The sequence below is a fragment of the Pholcus phalangioides genome, unplaced genomic scaffold (genome assembly GCF_987345545.1).
Source record: "Pholcus phalangioides strain wild (caught in Gottingen) unplaced genomic scaffold, Ppha-v1.0 ptg000014l_1, whole genome shotgun sequence".
Taxonomy (NCBI): domain Eukaryota; kingdom Metazoa; phylum Arthropoda; class Arachnida; order Araneae; family Pholcidae; genus Pholcus; species Pholcus phalangioides.
This window is the reverse complement of record NW_028301607.1, coordinates 27,521,625-27,536,702: the sequence shown is the minus strand read 5'-3', so window position 1 is coordinate 27,536,702 and position 15,078 is coordinate 27,521,625. Positions and strand designations below refer to the sequence as shown.

Genomic DNA, 15,078 nt, shown 5'->3' with positions numbered 1-15,078 from the left:
TGCACTGCGGATCGCTCAACTTGCGTGATCTCGGAATGTGCCGTGGACTACTTCAGTGACCCGCGGCATATTTAAAGATCACTCAAGTAGTCCACGGCACATTCCCGGAACACACAAGTTGAGCGATCCGCAGTGCAGTCCCGCGTAAGTGATCTTTAAATGTGTCAGTTGAGTGATCTGTACCTGTGCCGCTAGTAACTTACGTGATATGTAAAATCGTAGCGGGACACTTCGGTGATCAAGCCGAGGGCCGCGTAAGTGATCTGGAATGGCATCCCAGGTTACTTTTTAGTGACCCGCAGAACATTCAAAGATCACTCAAGTGATATATGAATGTGCAGTGGGCTGCAGGAGTGATCTGTGCCTTAAGTGACCTGGAATGTCGTTCCAGACCGCTGGAGTGACCCCGCGGCACAGTTACAGATCACTGAAATGTCCCCGCTCCGAATTTGCAGATCACCAAATTCACCAGCGGCACGGGTACAGATCACTCGAGTATCCCGCGGCACTTGATCTGGAGCAGCGCCGCAGGTTACTTAAGTGGCCGCACTCTCTCAAAAGGTTGAACACCTTTGCTATTAGGGGGACGCGAGGGTTCCGTGGAACACCAGTTGGAAACCTATGTTCTAGTCAGGAGTGATTTTTTTGTTTTTCATAGTAGAAATGTACTAAAAAAGGATCGTGAAAAATCCAGGATCTCTCCCAGCACTCTATAACGTAGGAAGGGGGAGGTGGCCTTCAACAATATTGAAAAGAAAAAAACTCTTAGAAAACCTAGCCGTTTGAAAGCCTACTAAACCACGCATGCACCTCGGCAATATTCCTCTGCAGAACTTCTAACGAAGTGGAATATATCTTGGAATGTGCGTGTAGTGAACCTGACGGGGTTTGTTTCTGTGTAATGCTCGTCATGTGTGTAGTGCTGCCATCTCTGCCACCAATTTCTCTAACTATGAGTGAAGTGTAGCGATTGAATAATTGTACCATTGTAGGCCTGTTTGCTCTCAGTGGCCCTCGGAGGGGAGGGGGACAGATTTCCGAGATGCAAAGCTTCCTTACATCCCCACCTATGATACAGCCAGACCCATTATTTGGTGGGGGAAGTCGTTGGGGAGGGGTGATTGCAACCCCATCCCCACTTTAACAAATGCAATAGAAACGGACAAACAAGGTGAAATATACACATACATATATTAATATTAAGTAGATGTACTTTGCTACCCCCCCCCCCCCCCGATAGAAAAAAATTGAAATAACCGGCCTGGATACAGCGGAAGCTTTTCAAGTGGAGACGTCGTGCCATGTGTGGCCACAAAAGACAGACGGATGTCTGAGAATAGTTGAAGGTCGCTTTGAGAAACGGTTGGCGGAATGTACGCTCAGTTCTTTTTTTTTTGGCAATATGTAGGTTCAACGAGTCGCATTAGTTCATTCCACGAACAGGAACTGTATTAATATGGTATGACCATGGATACTCTTTGAGACAGGTGTAAAATAATGCTAACATCCGCCGCGTCTCTACCCTTTTCTGTATCAAAAACAGGGCCGCGACTGCGGTAAGCAAGACCAATTGGAGTGGGGGACCCCGGATTCACACCGCACTCGAGCTGTGCCGCCAAAAAAACGCAGCTCCGATCCAAAAAACGAACCAACCTCGGATTGAAAATCTCGACGAGTCAATCAATCCGATTGGTCAGGCACAATTTCACATACACATAATACGTCTTTTAGGAATCTTCTTTCTTTGGGTTTTGGCAATCGCCCTCGACGCTCCAGAACGAGGACAGGTCATTGTATATCTTTGGCAGACCCTTCCCCGAATTCAGATGCTCGCAGATACGGCACAGGTGCCGCGAAGGCGACCCGAAGTAGCCGTGTTCGTTGAGGACCTTGTAGCTCCTCTTCCAGACGAAGTACTCGTTGTAGGCGGTGTCGTTGCGGTCCAGGTCCCGCAGATACGACGCCAAGTCGGCCGGCGACTCGAAATCATCGACGTGTATGAACGAACCGGGGGGACACAGCCTCTCGTAGTCGGTCCTCGGAGCACCCATGACGACCGGCACGACGTCCTTGTGGTAGGCGTTCCACCAGAGTTTTTCGGTTATGTACTCCCTGCAGTTGGTGTTCTCGAAGGCAAGGTAGAACTTGTATTTGGCTATGTCGGGGCAATCGCGGGTGAAGTGGCCCGGACACTTGAGGTCACCGCAGCGACCGTAGACGTCCACGTCGATGTAGTTCTTGAGCTCTCGCACGTAGTTCCACCTACCATTCCTGCCGCCACAGTTGCTCCCCAGGATGGCCACGGGGGCGGTCTTCGCTGCCGAGTAGTTGGGCGGCGCGCCCAACGCCGCTTTCTCGGATTCGGTCAGTGGTAACGTCCGGCCGTACGGGACCGGAACATCCGAATCACCGCGATACGTCATGCTCCAGTTGAAGATACCATTGTAGTCCGACATCACGTAACGCCTGGAAGCGTAGAAAGTATGGTAAGGCGACTCGTCCGTGAAGAATATCCACACCTGGTGAGGCGGGTGACGTTTCGGGAGTTCCTGCGGTCCCTTTGTCTGGTGCAGGTGGAACATAACCGCGTCGGCTTCAGACACCAGGGAGTCATCGGTCGTGAGGATGCAGTTACGGGAACCGCAGGATTCGTACGGATCGTTCTCATTGCGTTTGTACGACCTCAGGAATCGGCGTTTCATCCGTTCTCCGTGCATCCACACGTGTATGGTGAAATTGCGACCCGGAAGTAGTCTCTGCTCATCAACGTCACGAACGGTCTTGCCGAGAGCTTCTTCATATCTTTGGTATCGTTCCCGGACTAGAGGACGAGGTAACACCCCCGTGGATCCCAGGGGGTTGAAAAGCAGGTACAGGAACAAACCGGCGACTGGGAAGGCTAAGACGAACACCACGACATTCTTCTGTATGGTCTTGTAAGGCAGCAGGAAAGACGATGAGGCGACCGGTCTGGAACCATAAAGCATCACTGTTTCGCACTGCACATATGAGGAGGATCAAGGGGTAGGTGGCGGATGATCGTGAAGAGAGACCTGTAATCAGAATACCAAAATTAACCGGGAATAGGATGGAGCATCTCATTATCAAGGTCCAAAAATTTTTGAAAAATTTCGTATTCTTAACCGCTGGATCAGGTCCGTTGTAACCATTGGTGTAAGCAAGGGGGTTTGGGGTGCTAACCCCCACCCCCCCAAGCCGAGATTTTGCAGGAAAAAACGTAACATCCCCTTTGAGAAGAAAATTGAAAATCCCCGGGGCGGGGTGCATGTGTGGTGTAGCAGTAGTAGGTAGGGCCTCCAAAAATGGCTCGGGGATTCATGATGCCAGCCACCTCGTTGGGCAATTTGCCTGTTGTGGCGTTGTATTTGTATTTGCTACTTTTCCCGCTAATTATGAGACTTTTTTTTTTTCCCAAGCCGAGCACAACTGAGGTCTATCGCCATGGGCAATTTACTACCTAGTGAGTTGTGCCGGAAGTTAAGTATGTGTACCTAACAGTGAGTGCGTATCTAGTGTTGTGCATGATTTTTAGTGCTGCTATCTATATCCCCGAAGTGGAGTGAGTGAAGTGTAACGACTGATCGGCTCGCACTTGGGCCTTGAAGTTGGGAACCACAGAAAACCAACTACAGCCGACCACCACTGTGGTGACGGTGGGGCTCGAACCCGGGTCCCCGCGATGCGAGTCCGTCACTATGACCACTCGGACCACCACAGCGGCTAATTATGAGACTACCAGCACATAATTTTGCCTAAGGCCCACGATGTTGAGACAGTTCTGAATGGAACTCGGACTAGAGGGGAATTCACTGCTCTAGACCACTGGGCTAGAATTTATTGTTTCTCAACTGCCGGGCCGCGGCCCAGTACCCGGCCCTGACCTCATTCTTACCGGGCCGCGAATGTCGTTGGTCTCGTGTTTGACTGGCCCTTCCACTCACAAAAATGAATGAAACTGGGCCGTGGGGGTTGCCGAGGTTCAGAACCACTGGTCTAGAAATCAATCTTATTTACAAAATTTTTGTTCAGTATAAATTTACTCAAAAAAATTATTTCAATACGTAGGAAGGATCTCGCTTCTTTATGAGGGTTGAAGACCCTGGGTAATACAGGGGAGCCACGGGCAAAAAAAAAAGGTTAAGAAACATTAGTGAGGTGTACTCCAATGATTAGAATCCGCTACGCCAGCCGGGCTTAGACATTTTGCGGACGGCACTAGAACGATTTTGTGGCACGTTTACAACAGCAGTGGGGCTGGCCTCTGGAAGAAAGAGAGACGCTGTTTACCAGCCTAAAGGGATGTCCATAGTGAACAGCTTCCAGATTAAACCGCGGCAGTGTCAGAAAGCGAGATGATCCAGCTTGATTTTAGCTGGTGGAGGTTATAGTGCACCGTCCGCGTGAATGATCAGTTGGCATCATAGAGCCATCACGTGAGTATTATGTATTTAGATGGCAACTGATAATATTTTATCTTAAAATTAAACATATTACACTGATTCATACGCGATCCCGCCGCCCCCACGTCATATTAAAATTAATCGTAAATAATTAATTCGATTTTATTATCAGAAATAATTAACGAATAGAAAAACGACGATTAATCGTTACAAAATTCTGTTGGATTAAGTTTTATCGTTAATTACTTATTTTATTAATTAATATTTATTATAATACTATATTATAATTAAGTTATTATATAATAACTAGTATCAACAATACACCGTCGCAAAAACTCAGTTTTATAGTGGAATACTAAATCCAACAAATACTTATAGGAAAGTATCCGTTTTGAGCAGTAAAAACCGGACACGCCTCCACAATAACGTTGTAAGAAGTGCAGGTCATTCAAACAAATGTATAGTTAATTCCTTCCCTTATAAATTTTCGGATGCTCTGTTTGACGAATCGGGATAAACATGATAACCTTGTTTTAACGCAGTGTGTGGTTCCCAACTTTTTTCCTTCCCCCCCCCCCTTATACCCCACAGCAATGTGACTTACCTTCCCGCACCCCCCCCCCCCCGGATAATATGTTTTTATCTGTTAGAAAATTCAGGTTTTTGTCTGCAATTCATTACATTACTTATCCAATAATTAATTTCTATGAATTATACTTATTGTTTAATGTCTTATCGCGATTATGCCTAGTATTTAATTTTTGCTTAATTTTTTTGAAAATTAATTCTGTGGTGTTTGGTCAGAACATAACTACAAAATCAAATTTCATTATCATTTAGAAATCAGAAACAAAGCATACACAAAAATACAAATGAAAATATCATACATCAGCATGTTGTTTAGCTGTACGCACGTATCTGTGCATTTATCTCACTTCTAATTAGTTATAATTAGCAAGACTTACTTATAGATCGAAAGCCATATTTTTGAGATTGGTTCAGACCACCACAGAATTCCAAAACGAAACTAAACACACTATTTAATATTTAAGATTATTTAGACACATTAAAAGATTCATTGGATGGTTAGTTCTACACTTACTGATTCCAGCCGCAACGACTATAAATTAATGTTTCTTTGGCACATGACTGAATTTTCTGACGAGTCGTGTGTGTGTTCACGACAGCATCAAATCTAAGCCCAACATGCTAATAACGCGAGGCAGAATAGTTTAATAGTCAACGAATAGTTTAAAAGTAAATAATGCAGGGCTCCCACTCAAAAAATTAAAACAAAGTAGGATGGGGGATGGTATCCCCCCCCCCCCCCAGGCAACATAACCGTGACATATTTTTCAAAAAATTCTAGGGTTTTTTAAAACTTAAACATTTTCTCCCCTAGCACACTATTTCAGTATCCTATAAGATTGACTCAAGCCAAAGCAAAATGACAAATGACTTAAAAAAATTCTTTTTGTAACCGAGTCCAAGGAGTGCGGAGGCCTATCTCTAGGTGCGCTGGCTACGCCAGCACCTCCTAGAGATAGAAGGCCTCTGCACTCTGCTTGTGACGTCAGTAAGTAGTCCATTTTCCCTCAGAAATATTCAGGGCAAAAAAAATTCCCTGCTCTTGCCAGTATCATCATTGTGCGGAAAAGAAATGATCGGGCTCAGAATTGGCGATTTCTATGCCCCACATCTAATTACTATGCGGTATTTGTGAGCCAATCAGGAAGATTCTACGCCAAAGTAAGAAGAAACAAATAGGATGCAGTGTTTCAAAATGTGGCAAACTTGCTAGGTAGTATGACGTTTATGGAAACCCGTGTGGAGGCCTATCTCCAGGAGGTGTGTTCTGTATCTAGTACAGTCAGCGAGTTCCCGATATGCAAGCTCCACTACTTCCCAGTGCGAGTAAGCTTGGTTCGATCCGGGGATTGTGCTACGATAGCTCTATTGATTTGAATCGTTGCTATGCGTATATCGTGATCCCCACTTAGTGCTTTCGTGTGTTCATGCTGTACTCGCTCCGGTATATTGTTATATGCTCTACGATAAGATATTCGTTGCTTCTGTAGTGGGTGGTCTAATGCAGTGTTTCTCAACATGGGGGCCGCGCGGTCCTTGGATATTCTAAGGCGGATTGGGGGGATTAGAAAATCAGATGAAAGGGGAACCACGACAAGTGGTTAAGTAGGCCACAGAGAATTTATAAAATTTCTGTTCATTATAAAATTCAATTTTGACTAAATTCAATAAGTAGAAAGGTCTCGCTCCTGGATGGGGGGGGGGGGCGGATAAGACGGGAGCCACGAGAAGAAATGGCCCAAAAGGGAGGGCATGGGATGAAAAGGGTTGATAAACACTGGTCTAGTGCACTCGCCCGGATTGCGAGAGCGATGGTTCGATTCCACACGGAGGCAGTTGAATTTTTTTCCTGAATCCATCTTCTCAGGATTGTGCGTGCGTGCTATGCTCAACCAAGTAGTTCAGAGTGCGTGCTATGCTCAACCAAGTAGTTCAGAGTGCGTGCTATGCTCAACCAAGTATTTCAGAGTGCCTGCTATGCTCAACCAAGTATTTCAGAGTGCCTGCTATGCTCAACCAAGTATTTCAGAGTGCGCGCTATGCTCAACCAAGTATTTCAGAGTGCGCGCTGTGCTTGCTTGAATGCTTTAGATTGCTACATGCTATCTATGCTCACTCAGGTACTTCGGAGAGCACGTTGCTACACTCGATCTGGCGCATAGGTTACCGCTTATGGTTCCAGAAGATTTTTTTTTTTTGGGTATTTATGGTTTGTGAAACTGCAAAATTTATTTTCATTGCAACATCATTCAAAAATGTGGAGAAATATTCAAGCTTTTTTTCTATTTTCCCTGGAAAAGTCTCACACCCATCAATGGTCCAACGTAAGCAGAAACGTATCAGTGTGGAGAAAACACTCACGCTATATGCTAGCTCCAGTGCCCTGCCCAGAAGCACACGAAGGAGCTATTAAGTTACCTTGCTCTCTCTCTGAATCAGCTTGTCAAATGAGTACCTCTAAATAAAAAAAATTAGCATACGCAAGCAGAAAACGTTACTCGTTTTTGCTTGTGGTAAGCAAAAAGCCACCAAAGCTTGATAATCAGCTACAATAGAAGAGCAGTAGTATACAAAAATACTAGCACATACGATAGAAAAAGAAAACCGTGGCATTTTTCCCGTCAAATGTAACAGCATCGCGGACGAACACGCACGTGTCAATTAAAATGTCAAGGAACGTTAATGAGCTTCGGATCCGACAAAATAATGCATTTTATGTTCGTGTGAGCGGTTGCCTGATTATTCATTACGTCCAGATGTTATCCACCTGCGCATAACACGATTATCAGTGCACGGATTAAAAAAGACGATTTTTTTGAAAATATTTCCTAGGCTAAAATTTTTTATTAAAAAGATACGCTGCCATTTCCTAATTATTATAGGAAATTTAGTCTGAATCACCTTGGTCATATTAAGGGCAGTGCGAAGTCGCATCGAGCCGCGAAATATTAGGGGCTTGTAAAACGGGGTCGAAAATATATTGATCGAGTTCGTTTCATTTTAACTGAATAAATTTAAAGGCTACGTAAATATTTGAAGAGATTTGTAATGCACACTACAGGGGCGGCCACACAACAGCTGTCCAGCGAGGTGATTTCGTGCGGCCCCCGACAACGAAAAATATTGTGTATCAAATTGAATTCGTTATTATTTGGTTCCAACCGCAGACTTCCTGATTAACAGCAATTATTTCTAGGGAAATGAAATGAATTACTGCTGGAAATAAATACGGCTTATATTCCACACAAATTTCTCTTGAAGTTTGTTAAAAAAAAACATTTTTTGTTTTTTTTTCCTCCCTCTCAGTGGGTAAGTTTCCTGCTGTATCTGAATGCATTTTTGGTGTTCTGCTCACGGCGACTAAACTTTTTTTTGAGTGGACCCCCGACCAGGGCCGCGTAACGCGAGTTTCCGGGGCCCTTCTTGAAAGGGTTGTTATCAGGCTCGTAGCCAGAAATTTAGTTCGGGGGGGGGGCTCCCTTTCATTTCGGGGGGTACCAGTGATAGAACAGTAGATTTCGCCATCTTTTTCCGGTCATTTTCTCACATTTCGGGATGTCTCCCCCAAGTCTTCCCCCCCCCCTTCCTGTGTCCCAACATTGAGGTCTTCAAAAATTTTTGAAAAAAATTACCACTAATTCATATTTTCTTGCACATTCAGATCAGTAGAAAAAAAAAACGGCCTTGGTTGTTATTATACAAAATAAGTAATTTTTTGGGGCCCCTTCCGGCTTGGGGACCCTAGGGCAGTGCCCTGAATGCCCCAGTCTAATTACGGCCCTGATCCCCCCCCCCCACCCAACTCGCAATGGCACCCTCCAAATTCGAACAGACTAGAGCGACGCAGACTCTGTGCAAAAATGTGCCATATTTGATAGTGGGTTGATATTGTGCCGTTGACCTTCGGCCCGTGAGTCATGGGTTGACTTGCGTCTTCTCGCATTTACCATTTTATCTCATCCTAAATACGCTTTTTCCAAATTAGACGCATTTTTTGAGTAGAGCTTGAATCTTTTGACGTCACATTCTTGGAGAGAAATATTTCAAGGAGCGAAGTCGCGTCAAGAGGAAAGGCGAGAAGATGAGAAATAAAGAAAATCTGCCAATTTATATCGCTCCTTCAGATGGAGGTTTAAAACCATAAGTCGGGGGTATCACTGTACTACATGGGCGGAGATGCCCCCCCCCCCCCCAGCGTTAAAAGGTGGAGTCGACTGATCTAATGTATACAGTCAAACCTCGTTAATGAGTCACTCTTGGGAGAGCAAAAATATGACTTGATAAGCGGAGTGACTCGTTAAACGGAGTAAGTCATAGCTGTGCCAATTCCTGCCTGAGGAAAATTGGGAGTTTCAAAAAGTGACTCGGTAAGCGGAGTTACGTGTTAACCGGGTGACGAACTAACGAGGTTTGACTGTACATGAATTGACATCTTGCCCCCTCCCCCCAGACGTCCAAGTCTATCTCCGCCTATGCTGTACTACTTAACCAAGTACATGCACCTCGTACCAGGGGCGGATCTAGAGATCGCCGTTGGGAGGGGTATTATATATTTATACAAAGATGATTATTTATACAAGGTCATCCTTGTACAAGTCGCCATCTGGTGGCAGCGTCAGCAGTTGTGCGCTTGGCCTGAGTCTGGTCCAGCCGTCCATGTAGTCTCTTTCAGTGTACACGAGCTCGAAGGAAAGATTGAGAGATTCGGTGCCTCTGCAGTCTAGTGTGTTCACCCGGAAAGTGAAAGGACGTGGGTTCGATTCCCCGCAGGGGCAGTTGAATTTTCTCTTTCCAAAATATATCTTCGCAACATCCAGTTGTTAAAACCTTCGTATTATTTATCTCAAGTGAAGATGGAAAGTGCTTGCATTTCCATGCTGCGAGTATCGTGTTATAGGTCTGCCTGCTCTATGCGTAAAGACATTTTCCAGATGGGAGACCGGCTCGCATTCGTGCCTCGAAGTTGGAAAAACAACAGAAAACACTTCAGCTGACCACCACCGTGCGGTCAATGGAGTTCGAATCTGGATCCTCACGATGATAGTCCAGTGCGATGCTCACACGACCATTATAACTGTACTGGATTCAAAGACGTACGCAAGAATTGGGGGTGTGGGGACTTTGTGCGTTGCATTTCATATCTATGAATATTACATTACGGCAAGTTTGGCATACGAATGCACGAGATCAAGACGATTTCGATCATTGAAAGCAATTTGTACAAGTTGTTCCACGTGGAACGTTGATCAAGTGCTCGCGAGCACGAAATTCGACACGACCATCGAGCACGCTGGGTACAGCGGGGAGCACCGTGGTGCTCGCGAGCAACGGGTTGAAGATGCCTGACAAAGAGTGCGAGCATGTAAATGAGCAAAAGAGTCGGGGAGACAGGCGTATTCACGGGGGATGGGAGGGGTCGCAAGCGGATCACAGCACAGGGCGGTGGATTCGTGAAATGAACGGTTAAGAAAATTGGACTAGAAGAGCGGCACAAAGTTCTCCTGTTACTGCCCCACGGGCGGCAAAACATAAATCTGTCGCTACTGACGTACCCGGGGAGGTGGGGGAACTCCATGCATTTAAGACTGCCAGAAAATCCCTTTATCCGAGGCCACGATACTGTTAAATCAGACCTTATTATAACGTCAATCGATCCGATATAATATGAGTCCGATAAATACGGGTCTTGATATATTAAAGTCATTTACCGGGCATGTGTTTACATGCATTCAACTCGTGACGCTCAATAGCCATCACAACCAAAGCTAATACATTATGGGGGGGGGGGGGGGACCAATTTCGATCATCAAGTATCTCAACGATCTTTAATCGAGGTGAGCTGATAATCGAATTCATAGGAATCGATCATTTGAATTCAATTATCTCGATCATTAAGAGTCTTTACTATATATATATTATTACCCGTCATCGATTTGGACGAAGATAATGCTCGTTATCCACAGGAACTACGTCCAGCAGTTATCGGCCCTCTCGCCGGCCGTCTACAGCCCCCTCCGCACGATGGCTGCTTTATTTCATTTAAATGATAAATTCATATAATAAATAATATAATGGCCACGGTACCTGCTCCGAATTCCTAACATACCACAAGCGGAAGTGTCAAGATGAAGTTCGCTCTTCTTCTTCCTCCTTTATCGGAAGGAAACACTCCAAATGCGCGCTGTTCTCGTCTGCTCTTTTTCCTCTGGTATCTTTATATGGGGCCGATCCATAAGAAAAAGGGAGGGCCTTTGCCTTGGCTGGTTGCTTCGCCGCCTGAACCAAAAACAAAAACAGCCAAACACATTAAAAAAAAGAAATTGATACTGGCAACACTGAAACCTAAAGGTTGGCTTTAATTGACTTATTGGCGAAAGTGCAGCCAAATGTGTCGCCAAAAACGTCATAAAATGGGATCTAATGGTGCGATATGTAATTGAATGAAAGAAAACAATAGATGTTTGGTTTATATACGGGGGAAAAAGCAGTGACACTCATTTTCAATGCAGCAAATGATTTGGAACTTTCTGCTACAATGGATTTCTCGAAATGAACCGGAGTCACAGAAATAATTATTGATGATGTTTCTAATAATGGATAAGAAATATTTCGGTGACAGTAGAATTTTTTTTTAACGCGATGGATTTTGATGGAGAAAAATTAATAAAAAAATTTTTTATTTCGGGGAAAAAAAAATTCCAAAACAGCAGTCCGAGAAAAAACGTCTGTAACAATAGATTTCACTACAAAAAAACCAAAAACAGACTAAGCAACAATGCATTTTAAACAATGAGAAATCGCATTGAAATATTTTATTGAAGAAAAAAACCTCAGTGCCATATAAGATTTTAAAACAATGGTCATAGTGTACGTATCTGAAAATAAAAAACACCAACAGTAGATTTTTTAACAATAAATTCCAAACAGTAATCATTGAAAAAGACTCAGCGTCAATACTTTTGAAACAATGAAATACAAATACAGTCGCCGCTCGTTATAACGACCATTCCATTACAACGACTGGTAGGATAAGTCCCAATAACGACTATCATATATGTTTTGACGGGACGAAGGAGATCGTTATATCGAGCGTCGACTTTAGTAGCTTTTTGTGAAACCACAAAACACACAAACAAGGTATCTCAACAGTAGATTTTTATGTGAATACAACACATATATACTCAGCAACAACATCTCAAAGCAATGAAATCTTTAAAAAGAAAAAAAACCAACATTTGATACTATAGTATTTTTTTATAAAATGAGGAAAAAAGAAACAATAGATATTTCAAGCCCAGCATCTTAGAGACAAGCCAACAATACTTTTATAACAATTAAATAAACTTTTATGTGAAAAACAAAAACACAGCAACGCAATAAATACAAAAAAAAAAAATCTTCTGGCCTTTATGTATTACAAAAACTCACCAACAATTCATTAATCATCTGAATCGTAGCATTTGAAAGAAAAACAAACATTTTTTGGAACAATGAAATCCAAACAGAGTGAACATTAAAAAAACAACAATACGTTTTGAAACAATGAAATCCAAACAGTAAACATTGAGAAAAAAATAACCTGACAACAATATATTTTGAAATAATGAAACCCCAACAATACATTTTGAAACAATGAAATCCCAACAACACATTTCGAAACAATGAAAAATTCCAATAATACATTTCAAAACAATTAAATCTGAACAATAAATATAAAGAAAAGAACTTGATATACATTTTCAAAAAAATGTATTGCCTTCCAAATGAAATCCAACGAAATCCAAACGGTGTAAACATTTAAAAAAACTTGAAGCAATGCATTTTGACAGAAACAATATCAACAATATATTTCGAAAAGGGAAAAAAATGAAATGCCAACAATACATTTCGAAACAATGGAATGCTTCGAAATAATGAAATGCCAACAATGCATTTCGAAACAATGGAATGCTCGAAACAATGAAATGCCAACAATACATTTCGAAACAATGAAATGCCAACAATACATTTCGATACAATAAAATGCCAACAATAAATTTCGAAACAATGGAATTCCAACAATACCTTCCCAAGTAAAACCAAAGCTCAACACAACACAATAGATTTGTATTGTATTGTATTTTCAAGAGAAAAAAATCTCTCTGTAAGAATAATTTTTGACTGCTATAGTTTCCGAACATTAATCAAAGCAACATCGACGTCGAAATTTTCAAGCTGAATATCAAAAATGCCAAATTATCTAATTATAAGAAAGAGAATGTGACGAATTATTTCCTTATCGAATGAAAATTTCAAGAAAAATATTTGTGAAGATTCAGGAAGCTTTCTTTCATTTCAGAAATTACAAACACGATTAAATCATCATTAAATTTATACGAATCCTCATTTGAAATCAACAATACATACAAGAGTAATCGTTTTTTTTTCCTTCTCCTTTCTATATACTGTATTGCAAGAAAAAAAATACCGAATAAATTACGCGTTTTTCGGAAATAAAGCGTGACTCATGGCTGCCGTCGATTCCCAAGACAGGTTTTTGACTGTCGGAATTCTTTCGAAATATTTTCTAAGAATGTTTTCCTCTTAGTACTTTAATAAGATGGCAATGACTATCAATGACAGAATTAGGAAAGCATATGTAGAGTGTGGAAAGACGATATTTCCAGAAGGCAGAGGATAGGGATGATGATGACGATGATTATTATTACGCGAGTTTCTCTTCGTTGCTTGAACTGCTGACCCCCCTCCTCCACCATTTTTCTTTTTTGCTATTTCTTTTCCTTTTGGCTTCTTTTTTACGCTTGAAAAAACATCGAAGACAATGATCCAAGAAAAGAAAAAATTGGAGAGAATGATGGAAAAAAAAAAAAAAAAAAATTTTTTTGCAGTCTTTTCCAGTGAAGAACTTGGCACGAGTTTGGCTTTATTTTTTTGGAATGAGGTTATGAGACTGGAGAATCGCAGTTAATGTACTCTTTGTATATTTTCCTTTTACTACAGCAGATGCACATATATATATATATATATAAAAAGATGGGATTAACCGCACACTAGTTTGTGTGGATCACATCCACTTTGATAAAAAAACAATTCGCACTCATAACAAATACTATATTACACGGAAAAAGAAAATTAATCCACTATAATTAAAATATTTCAACAAAAAAAAAAATATGTCAAAGAAAAGAAAAATATTTCAACATGAAAAAAAATATATGATTCATACAAGAAAAAAATTAATTACCTCCCACTATATATAAAACGGATACTTTCAACTTTGAGAATATTCCAATGGAGTTTTTGCACCCGGCAACGTTAATTGGTTGCAGATGGCTCCAGAAACTTCATCCTCCGACATTTCGTCTGCCCTGCTCGTATGAGTGACCAAGTGAATGACTAAGTGTGTAGGTGAGTGACCATATGAGTGACTGTATGAGTCTGTAAGTGGCCATATGAGTGACTGTATAAGTCTGTAAGTGAACACGTGTGCCCGTTAGTGATCGTATGAGTCTGTAAGTGAACACGTGTACCCGTTAGTGACCGTATAGGTAACCAACTAAGTGACTGTATGAGTGCGTGAGTGACCGTATGCGTAAGCAAGTGAGTGGGATAGTGACCATGTGCTCACACACACACACACACTTGGTCAATCACCTACTCACTCATATAGCCAGTCACCCACTCACTCATATGGCCAGTCACCCACTCACTCATATGGCCAGTCACCCACTCACTCATATGGCCAGTCACCCACTCACTCATATGGCCAGTCACCCACTCACTCATATGGCCAGTCACCCACTCACTCATATCATACGGTGAGTCCTTTGATCACTCGTAGATCCCTCATACGGTCAATCCTTTAGTCACTCGTAGATCCCTCATACGGTCAGTCCTTTGGTCACTCGTAGATCCCTCATACAGTCAGTCCTTTGGTCACTCACTTGATTTGCGTTGTGATTGATTTGCTCACTTGATCATACGTTCATTCATCCATTCACTTGGTCACTCATACATTCAGGGAAGCCAAAATGTCGTGGTGCATGTTGCTGGAACCCACTGCAACCAA

At 42.4% G+C, this 15,078-nt stretch overlaps 1 protein-coding gene across 2 annotated transcripts; it reads right to left on the bottom strand.

Annotated features, from left to right (window-relative positions):
• Positions 1-491: 491 nt before the first annotated feature.
• Positions 492-11,283, bottom strand: LOC149078386 (inactive fucosyltransferase B-like). Of its 2 annotated transcripts, none has more exons than XM_089242035.1 (2): positions 11,094-11,283; positions 492-3,053 (listed from the first exon to the last, which is right to left on the bottom strand). In XM_089242035.1, the coding sequence occupies exon 2, from the start codon at positions 2,985-2,987 to the stop codon at positions 1,728-1,730; it is 1,260 nt and encodes a 419-aa protein (XP_089098161.1). In that variant the 5' UTR covers positions 2,988-3,053; positions 11,094-11,283; the 3' UTR covers positions 492-1,727. The 2 variants fall into 2 exon arrangements, with proteins under 2 accessions (XP_089098161.1, XP_089098162.1); XM_089242036.1 differs by having other exon boundaries at positions 1,397-3,053; positions 10,932-11,202.
• Between the last annotated feature and the right edge of the window lie 3,795 nt (positions 11,284-15,078).